A 10,997-nucleotide genomic window follows, 5' to 3' on the forward strand; every position below is an offset into this window, starting at 1 on the left:
ATATTTCTAAAAAAAAAAAGTTTCTTTGTGTAATATCTGAAAAAAAGATTGTTTTTTTTTGTGTATAGTAGTGTGCTCGTCTCTTGCACAGTTCCACCAGACTCCATCGCCATCGCCATCGCCAATCACACTCTCTGTTAGCTCTAATAAACCCCTACTGCTACTACTAGTCCATCGCCCCGAACAATTGACCGCCATTTTTATAGCCCTCAGAACCTTCTCTTTCTTGTTCTTCTCTTCTTCCCCCTAAACCCCCCCACAAATCACAGAGAGAGAAAGAGAGAAAGGGACCAAAAGCAGAGCTCAAGTAGTAGTAGTAGAGAGAGAAAATTCAGTTGATCTCTCTCTCTCTCTATCTCTCTCTTTCTCTCACTAGATCTGTGTGGCTTGCTTTGCTGTTGCCGTTGTTTTGCTTTGCCTTGCCTTGCTTGCCGTTGCTGGCTGTGTCAGTGTGCCACCCACTCGCTCACTTGCTCGCTGTCTTGCTCTTCGTCTTTCCTCCTCTCGCTGTAGCAGCTAGCAATGCCACGGCGTCGCGCGGAGGCGGAGGCATTGCAATGCGGCCGCCGGTGAAGAAGAAGCTTAGCGCCGCACAGGCGAGCGAGCTGTGCCTTCTTCTTGGTTGAGACTGATTGGTCGGGATGTTCAAGTCGGCGCGGTGGCGCGGCGGCGGCGGGGGCGGGGGGAAGGCGAAGGCGGTGTTCAAGCTGCAGTTCCACGCCACGCAGGCACGGATAATTAATTTGCTCGCCGCGACGAGCGAAGAATTTTTGTTGTTGTTGATTTGTTGGTTTTGTGATGATGATTTGGGTTGGTTGGGTGGGTTGATTTCAGGTGCCGGAGGTGGGATGGGAGGCGATGATGGTGGTGGTGACGCCGCGGGACGCGGGCCGGCCGACGGCGAGGACGGAGAGCGCGCAGGTCGCCGACGGCGCGTGCCAGTGGCCCGCCCCGGTCTACGAGGCCACCAAGCTCCCTTCCTCCGGCAAGGACAAGATCTACCAGTTCCTCGTCTACGACACGGTGCGTTCCCTCTCCTCGCCGCCACCGCCCACCGCCACCGACACCGCCATTACTCACCCCCCCGCTTCTCGCTTGCCCGTCATGTGCTCGACGATTTGTCTCACCCGCCGCACAATGCAGGGCTCGACCAAGGCGGCGCTGCTCGGGGAGGCGACGCTGAACCTGTCCGAGTACGCCGACGCGTTCAAGCCGTGGATCGTCACGCTGCCGCTCAGCGGCAGCCCCGGCGCGCAGCTGCACGTGAGCACCTCGTCCCAATCTCACCTCAATCTCTCTCTCTCTCCCTTAAAAAGGATCGGCGATTGTTTTTCCTGTGAGCTTTGACGGCGACGCGCTCGCGGTGGTTCTTGGGGGGCTCATGTTGGTGGTGCTTGTACCCTGTGACAGGTGACCATCCAGCGGGTGGTGGGTGGTGGTGGCGGCGGCGGCGGTGGGTGCGGTGACGACGCCAGGTGGGTGTGTTGCTGGTGGTTGTTTAATCTCGACCATCTCTTCTTCTCCTTCTTCTTCTGCGGCTGCCGCAGCAGATTTCGCCATTGCTGCTGCTGCATTGTGCTCTGAGCTCAACCAGATTTAGGCATTTGAGGTGAGTGATTGTTCTTGCTGTGTGGCAGTGAGAACGGCGGCGACGTGTCGCCGGTGGTGGCGAGGACGCCGCCGAGGAAGACGCTGCAGAGCCAGCTGAGCCGGTGCGAGGACGAGGAGGCGGAGAAGGCGAGGGCGGCGGCGGCGGCGGCGGATGCGATGAGCCCTATGCAAGTAAGGATTGGAGGTGTTCTTGAGAGCTTTTCCTTTTTCGTGCATCATCATTGCATTGCTTTGTTTCGTTTTGGTGATGGATAAAAAAGAAGGCTTTTGGCATGCAAAGAAGATTGCAAAAGAAAAAGAGGGGAAAGGGAGCTTACATTTTTGTGATTGATCATTTGGGAAGTTTTTGTTGATGTGTGATTTTTCTTTTTTGTTTGAGATCAGAATTTTTCATGCTGAACTGTTCGAGATCAGAATTTCTCTTGCTGAACTTGAATCGTACTGTTTTAATTTTTTTTTTGTTGCTGTGTGATATTTTTTGTTTGAGATCAGAATTTTTTGTGCTGAACTGTTTGAGATCAGAATTTCTCTTGCTGAACTTTAATCATATCGTTTCACTTTTTGCTTGAGAAGGGTGAGATTTTGGCACTGAACAATGGATGTAGGATCTGACTTTCGCCTGTTTTTGTGGTGATCTCTTTTACAGGACGGATTGGTGATAAACAAACCTCCTGGGATGAGGTTTTCAGCGAGAAGAAACATGCGTGGGCCTGTCGATCACCTTCACAATTCCAACAGCTTTGATGCCATTTCGGTGTCGGGTTCAGATGGGAGCTCAGGGAGATTTACCCCCAAAAACAATGCAAGTATGCACAGCACATTTCTTCAGGAGGGCACCAATACCCTCTCACCCCTGAGGAACACATTGACCAGCTCCGGTGACTGGTCGGGAAGCTCAGCTCCTGATGCTAGCACCGACGGGTCAACCAGCAACTCCGGTGAGGCGGGGTTGAGGGAGGCAGAGGATGATGTGGAGAAGCTAAGAAGTGAGATAGCCACTTTGACGCGGAAATTGGATGTCTCCGATATGGAGTTGCAAACACTGAGAAAGCAAATTGTGAAGGAGAGTCGACGAGGGCAAGATCTTTCCAAGGAAGTGGGTAGCTTGAGGGATGAGAGGGATGCTCTCAGAAGAGAATGTGAAGCACTCAGAGGGATGAAAAAGACTATCCATGATGCAAACGGATCTGGTAAAAGACTATCAAGCGGGGAAGACCCGTGGTCGCAGATTGAAGAGCTAAAGCAAGAACTGGGCCATGAGAAGAATCTAAATGGAGATCTGCATTTACAATTGCAGAAAATGCAGGAATCCAACTCTGAGCTACTTCTGGCTGTGAAGGATCTTGATGAGATGCTGGAGCAGAAGAACAAGGAGATATCACTTTTGCATGAAGAAACACTGGAGGATCCCCAGGAGGCTGAATATGAGCTAGCATTGTCAAATGTGCATAATGCTGGACACAAAATAGACATATCTGAAACAAGTTCAGTTCAAGAGAAAGAAGATGAGCTGATGCTGGATGCATTGGCAAAGACAACCGATGGCATCGCTACCTCTGAACTTCAAAATAAAATTGTTGAGCTGAGCAATGAAATCGAGTTGTATAAGAAGGACCGTGAAGACCTCGAGATGCAAATGGAGCAACTTGCACTTGACTATGAGATCCTGAAGCAAGAGAACCATGACATCTCTTCTAGGCTGGAGCAAACACAGTTGAGGGAGCAGCTAAGGATGCAGTACGAGTGTTCAGCACATTTGTCTATAATAAGCGATCTTGAAGCCAATGTTGAGAGCCTGGAGAATGAACTCCAGGAACAATCCAAAAGATTAGAGGCTGACATACAAGAGGTAATGCGTGCAAAGGTTGAACAAGAGCAAAGGGCCATAAAGGCCGAGGAGTCCCTGAGGAAAGCAAGATGGAACAATGCCACTACTGCTGAACGACTCCAGGAGGAATTCAAGATGTTGTCTTCACAAGTTTCCTCTGCTTTCAGCGCAAATGAACAGTTGCTTATGCAAGCTAGAAAAGAGGCTGCAGAGCTACAGTTACAGAAGGGCCAGTTGGAAGAATTACTACAGAAGGCACAAGAAGATCTTGGATCAATCCAAGAACAACACCGAGTGAAGGTTCAACAGTTACTGACCTTAGTGGATTTCAAGTCAAAGGAGACAGACAGGCTGGTAATGGAGCTTAAAAGCAAGAGTGATGAGTTCCAGAATCAGAAGAGATGCAACGAAGCAAAGTTAAGTGTTCTCTCAGAAGAAATAGATCAACTCAAAGCTAAGATTGAGAATCTGTCAAATGAACGAGACAATCTCTTCGAAGAGAATGAGCAGAAGGACAAGGAATTAGCTGCAAATTGTCAAAAGGATATGTTCTTGCAGGATAGAGATGCTGAGATAGCTTTGCTCAACAAAGAACTTGCTTCAATCAAGGACCAAGTGCAGACATATTTAGAGGAGATAAACACTTTAAAAAGTTCAAAGAATGAAAAGGAGGAGATGATCGAGAAGCTGCAATCAGAGATTAGATCGTTGAAATTCGAGTATGACAACCTGAAAATTTTGATGTCCACTAACGACTCTGAGAAACACAACCTTGCTTCCCAAGTGCTGAAGCTTCGGAGAGCCCTTGAAAGCAGGGAGGATGTGAAACAAAATGGTGTCAAATCAGATGAGGTAAATATTGCATAATCAGATATTTCTGTAGCACAAATAGTTCTCTAACTCTCCTTTTTAAGTTTCTTCATTGAAATTCCTTCCATGCTTTTCTCCATCATATCTATAACCAAATCAGGTTTAAGTTGTTAGGGACAATTGAATTGCTCCAAACACAACTAACAGAAACTTGTTAGAAGAAAATGATACAAGTATTCCTTAAGACCACACAATTGAACAAGTAGGTGTAACTTCCCTTTCGTATTGAAGTCAGCATGCTGGGCTACTCTTAAAAACTCATGTAGTTGCGAGTTGTGACCACAGATAAGTAGGACTATCTTCTATAAGAATTTTTTTCATGATTTACATCCTTTTGCACATGGGGAGATAAATTTGTTTTTATTCACCATTCAGTTGTACAGATCCCTTCTGATAGGTAGGGGATATCTTTATGAATAGAGGTCCCCGCTAACTAGGATGTGATATTATATATTTGTTGAGCTGCCTGTCCTTTACATACCTATGCTTAGATTGTAATCATACGCTTTGGTACCTAGAAAGTTACACACAATGTTGTGTTTTTTCAGGACAACCACCATGCTACTTCTAAGCGCATCAAGCATGACGACGGCACCACCGGGAGCTGTAACGTGCTGCCAAGCACCAACAGACACAATGCAAATGGTGACTGCAATGGGCATGACAGGAGGTATAATCTACACTCATAGCAAAACTTTACCTTTCTATAATTCAGTACCACATGGTCCATTGCTGACAGACTTTGCCGGTGGCAATTATCAATCAATGTAGGGATGCAGCTCATGATCAGTCGGTAAAGGAGCTGGAAATCCTGAAGGAGAGGAACACTGCACTGGAGGAAGAGCTCAAAGAACTGCACGGGCGGTACTCGGAGATAAGCCTGAAATTCGCGGAAGTCGAAGGCGAGAGGCAGCAGCTGGTGATGACGGTGCGCGCCCTGAAGAACTCCCTGAGGTGATCTTGATCTATGCTCCTCACACACGTTGTAGTACAAAAGATTTAGATGATACCCCGGAGGGTTTTGTATAGGCAGGCAGCTGGATGAGCTGTATGAAATGAGGACAATATCTAGGTGCTCTGCAGAGGCCACAGGTACCCAGGTTAGCAGGGTGTGGTCAGTCACAATACACAGCATTGTAGATCTCCCCCCACAATAATATTTCTTTCTTCTTCTTCTTCCTCTTCCTCTTCCATTGGTGTGTGTAACTGTAACATGAATTAGCTTCTCATCTAGAGTGTTGTGTTGTATAATTCCTGATGCTTGGCTTTTGTTGTGAAGAAAGAAAAGTGAGATAAGAAAATATGGTGTGACCAGTTCTACTTCCATCTTAAGGGGTATGCTCCAAAATTCTGGTGGATGATGGATTATGGGTGAAACTAAAGGTTATGATAAATATTCGAGAGCTGAGATGAAATAACTAAATATTGAAAAGTTGAAAGTTTGTTTAGATAGATTTCTAAGAGATACTGATGCAGAAGTTTTGTACAAAACCGTAAATTTAGGAATTTAGGAAACATGCTGTGAGCCCATCCATTATCTATAAGCGGAAAATAATGCATTGGCGAAAAATAATTTACCTGATTGATAGCTTGTTGTTTCGTCAGATTTACTGTGGCTTAGATCAGCAGATTCATCTGGTCCCTAAGCTTATGCACGGTTATTAGAACATCAGAATATTTTCCCAGTTCGTGCAAGAATTAATTAGCAATCTTCTCTGAGATCTTTGCAGTCAGTGGGTACCGTAGTAATGGGCCGTTCATAGGGTCTACTGTCTACTCTCCGTAGGCCCGTAGGGGTGGCCCAAAGCCCAACTCAGTTTGTGCTGAACCGAATTGATGACAATCCTGTTATTTCATACATTATTATGACTCGTGGCACATAATTGCATATTTAATTATTTAAATATTTTATAAAAATTGCATTTATTCAAATCTCAGTTAATTTTAGTAACAAAGGGTAAAACTATCAATCTCTGTCTAGAGCTCAATAATTAAAAGTTCATACACATTCAATTTTAAAAATTTTAAGTAAATTTATACTCAACAAGTATAGGCGCAGAGTCTTGTTAAACTTTAGATCCATAATATCTGAAGTTATGTAAAAACCAATTATAATACTTAGTTTTTCTTTTTGCAACTCTGGCTATAAAATATGGGGTTTTCTAAAATGTATTCTTTTTAAAATATTACTGCTTCCATATTTAAATATATGACACTGTTGATATATTTGGTTTAGGTGTGTAACTTTGGACCACTATTTTTCTTAGAATATAATTCTAATATGTAGCAAAACTATAATATTATGAAAGAACCTATAAAAAAAATCTACACACATCATTTTTATGTTTCTAGACTCAAAAAATTTAGGAGCCGTTGATGGTTAAAGTTTCAAAAGTTTGATTGAATTGAGTCAATTGTGTTACTTTTCCATGGGGGATTATCCTACGTAGGCATATTTTGATCACTTTATCAAAACAAAATTTATAAAAACGGAGTATGAATTAATCAAGGTGATGTTTAACTTATATTGCTCTGCTATCACAAAAACAATGCAATGGTGAGTAACTTTGTGATGGTCTTAATTGGTAGTATTATCAGCAGGTGATTTTAAACATTGATTTAAAAATTCTGCTATAAATAAAAAAAAATTCTGATATTGATAAATTGAGGTGGTGGCATATCTATATTGATTCTACGGGAAACTATATATTTTGATCTCTCGAGGGGAAAGAGATGTTCCCTTGTTTGTTTAAAAACCTTTTGATCAGTTATAAAAAATTCTAAAAATTTTGGAAACACTCATACAACATTTATACATCATTCCGTGAAATCTTAGGTCCAAACTCAACTTACATGTCAAAGATATAAACGGATAAATTCAGTGTTTGAATAACAATATACTGTTTACACCTAAATTTAATTTTTCCTTAACATGTAGGTCGAATTTGAGCTTATTTTTGGTGGACTAACAAATATCACTATAATCTAAACAATCATTTTTTTTCATAATTTTCACAATTATTTATATTGGATTTTTTAAATAATTTTTGATAATTATTTATATTGGATTTGAAAGAAAAAAAAGATACACGGGAGGATATCTCAATTCTCTCGAGGGATTAGGATCCATCCCCTCAATTTGACTAAGATTTTATTACTATTACTTCTCCTGTACATAGTATTGTACCACTGCCCAATTGTGTCGTGCCATTTCGAACATGCGGATTTTCACATCGTTAAATTTATTTATTTGTCAACGAAGAGAACGGTTATTAAATAGGAGTACTAGCATTGTACATGCCATAACAGTATTGCTAAAATATGCCGCCTCAATTCGTGACTGATTTATGGGCTTGTATGCGTACGTCTGCTAAAAGTATTGCTAACAATCTGCAGCCACAATTCGTCACTGAGGCTTGCATGCGTACCTCCGTATATCTTGCCGTCACAGACATATGCAGACATATGTATCCCTCCACTTGCATGCATACGTCCGTATATCTTGCCGTTAGAGACATTTATATTAATCTATTTTTTAAAAAATAATTAATAATTAATTAATCATGTGCTAATAAATTTATTTCGTTTTCAGTACGCAAGGGATAAGTTCCCGACACTCAGACTTAGTCATCTTCTCGTACCTGCGTTGCACAACCTTATCCATGTTGTCCTGCACCTAATCCACAGAGTCACTGAACGTGATAGCACCAAGGACAAGGATCTGATCTCTGCTTGGATCGCGCAACTGGCTGACATGATTTGCTGTCTATCATGGCTATTTCTGGATCCACATCACCAGAATGGAAGGCTTGGGGTGGGTTCTACAAATTGATGTTAAACATTGTAGCTATATCGAGCCAAAGTTTTGTACACCTTGTATAAACTGCAGCATCGAACTATAGTGAAAGCTGCACTTAACATTCATCTACGTACCACGATCAGGACTCTGTTCTTAGAGCTTGATGTCGTCTTTAAATGAAGAAATTTCATGGTATCTAACTATTTATTATATTATATCATTATAAGATAACCTTGAAACACGTCATCATATTCGTTTAGGGGATTTGGTGCTTCAAGATTTTGACGAGATGAGTTCGAGGCAGATTTTCTGATGACGACTTCTATGATTGCCCTGGCCTAGGAGATATGACCCAACCAACGTTTACTTTTCTCCAAGTCAAATCCATCACTTTTCCGGTCTTTGCTGCTACGTCGTCGATATTTCCTCCAACATACTCCCGCCGAGAACAACATATCAACCACAAAGCCTATTTGTAATCTTCATCAAGACATTAATTGCCACTAAAGATCTTCCGACGAGGGATACCCCGATGACTTTAGCTTTGGGAGATATCCGACCGAAGTATGTTCCCCTTTATATCGGAACCATCACTGTCTGACAATTCAATCTATTAGGACCGAAAAAGCTTCAAGACGCTACCAGTGCGGAGAATATCAGTTCAATATTATCGATCACAAGACCTCGATCATTGTACTGCCAACTGCAGGGGATAGCCGCTCTCCTTGTCTTATCTTTTTTAAAAAAACTTAAACATATATTAAAGCAACAGATCAAGGAGGCAAGCTCCCGTACATCGCCAAAGGGAATGGCTTAAGGCAAAGATCCAACAAGATCGACAGAGGAGAAAACTGCACTAAGATCGTAAACTTCCTATTGAAACTAAACAACAGAGGTGGTGCAAATTGACAGGGAGCTACGGCAATACCGCGACAATTACAACCTTAGGTCTCTTTTAACATGTAGACCGCTTAACAAACCGATAATCCCCACTCCTAATTGGCTTCATATTGATCGACGGGACACAGGAGTATACGGCATGAATAAGGACCACGGAACCAGCCGCCGTGCATGCATCATGGATAGTCAAGGCCAAACAGTGGTCAGGAAGCCAACCCAACACTCGCATGCATTATAGCCAAATGATCAGTCAAACATACACGGGTGTCGCTAATGGGTGGGTGATTGTTGTGGGCGTTCACCCCCATCCCCCCTAACACGCTCCTCTCTCCCTTCTTTCTCCCCTTCTTCTTTTCCTACTACACCATATTTTTTTTAAAAAATAAAAAACACAAAGTTTAGAAAAATTTATGTATAGAAATACTATATATAAAAAATATTTGAATTCAAATTCAAATTTAAATCGGATATATAAACTTTTGACTTATAAACTTTGGGTCTATAAACTTTAGGTGTATAAATTTTAGATGTATAGAAAATACTATATACAAAAAATATTTGAATTCAAATTTAAATTTGAATCGTGTATAAAAAATTTTGACTTATAAACTTTGGGTCTCTAAACTTTAGGTCTCTACACCATAATTTTTTTTTAAAAAAAATAAAAAAACACAAAATTAGAAAAACTTATGTATAGAAATACTATATATAAAAATATTTGAATTCAAATTCAAATTTGAATCGGGTATATAAACTTTTAGACTTATAAACTTTGGGTTTATAAACTTTAGGTGTATAAACTTTAGATGTTTAGAAAATACTAAATATAAAAATATTTGAATTCAAATTTAATTTTGAATTAGATATATAAACTTTGGGTCTCTAAACTTTAGGTGTATAAACTTTAGATGTGTAAACTTTATATGTTCATACTTTAGGTGCATAAATTTACTAAAATAGGAAAGTAATGCGGTTCTAAAAAAAAAACCACATGGAGGAGGGGGTAATCACTCGGGGTGATTGATCGCCCATTAGGCTTTTCGAACGTATACGGTATAAATAGAGTATGATTGCCACCTAAGTTCCCCTTTGCTATGTGTACTCACAAGTGTACCTAGAAACTTCATTATCTCCAAAGAGTACGTACGCATGGGCCGGGTAATTAGTAGATTGGTTTTGTAAATTAATCTTCTATAATCTCATAGATACATCCGATATGTATGTAGACATGTAAGTGATATTTTATATACCATCAATCGTACCTTTTCCAAATCAATAATTTAATTTATTATGTTTACCTAGAACAATTTATTTTACATAATTTTTTGTACGAGAGTATTCTATAGTAGGCCGACTACGGTCTAATACCTACCTCGTCAGTAGTACTAAAACTAGCCAAGGTAACGTGGAAAAAAAATGTGGTCGAGTTCATCACACATGGGCTTGAGGCTCCAACACAGCACCTTACTGTTCGATACAGAGGGAACACCTTGAATTTTGTTATGTGTCAGCGATAACAAAGGGCGGGCCACAGATAGGTGAGCGAAAGGGCGAGAAAATAGTAGGGAGACGGTGTTTGCCATGGGAGGGTGAGCCAAGGTGTGACAAAGGAGTAAGACAACGACAATGGAGCCCTTGCAATGATAAAACTCGAATTTGCAAAGTGCCAACGATAACTAAGAAGAGTAGCAGCAGGCAGAGGGGTGGCAAATGAGTAGGGATGAGGCGACAATAATAAGGTTCGATTGTTTAAGTTGCCAATGAAAACAAATTGGAGGGGAAGCGGTCTAGCGAGCGGAACCCTGACGAAAATGATGATAAGGAAGAGAAGGGGTGGATGAGCGGAACCCTGATGAAGGTGATGATGACAACAAAGAGAAGGGGTGGGTGGTAGGGAAGTAGAGGTGCACGTGGCAAAACAATAGGAAGGTGGCCATAGGCAAGGCACCTAAAAACTATAAAAATCAAACCTTTGACTTTTAAAGATTG

At 41.6% G+C, this 10,997-nt stretch overlaps 1 protein-coding gene across 1 annotated transcript; it reads left to right on the forward strand.

Annotated features, from left to right (window-relative positions):
• The first annotated feature begins 439 nt into the window (after positions 1–439).
• LOC4349057 (uncharacterized) lies at positions 440–5,635 on the forward strand. The gene is made up of 8 exons (XM_015759323.3): positions 440–728; positions 835–1,023; positions 1,144–1,263; positions 1,411–1,475; positions 1,638–1,782; positions 2,258–4,291; positions 4,858–4,979; positions 5,081–5,635. The coding sequence occupies exons 1-8, from the start codon at positions 642–644 to the stop codon at positions 5,265–5,267; spliced, it is 2,949 nt and encodes a 982-aa protein (XP_015614809.1). The 5' UTR covers positions 440–641; the 3' UTR covers positions 5,268–5,635.
• Positions 5,636–10,997: the final 5,362 nt, after the last annotated feature.

Source organism: Oryza sativa, chromosome 10 (assembly GCF_034140825.1).
Source record: "Oryza sativa Japonica Group chromosome 10, ASM3414082v1".
Classification (NCBI taxonomy): domain Eukaryota; kingdom Viridiplantae; phylum Streptophyta; class Magnoliopsida; order Poales; family Poaceae; genus Oryza; species Oryza sativa.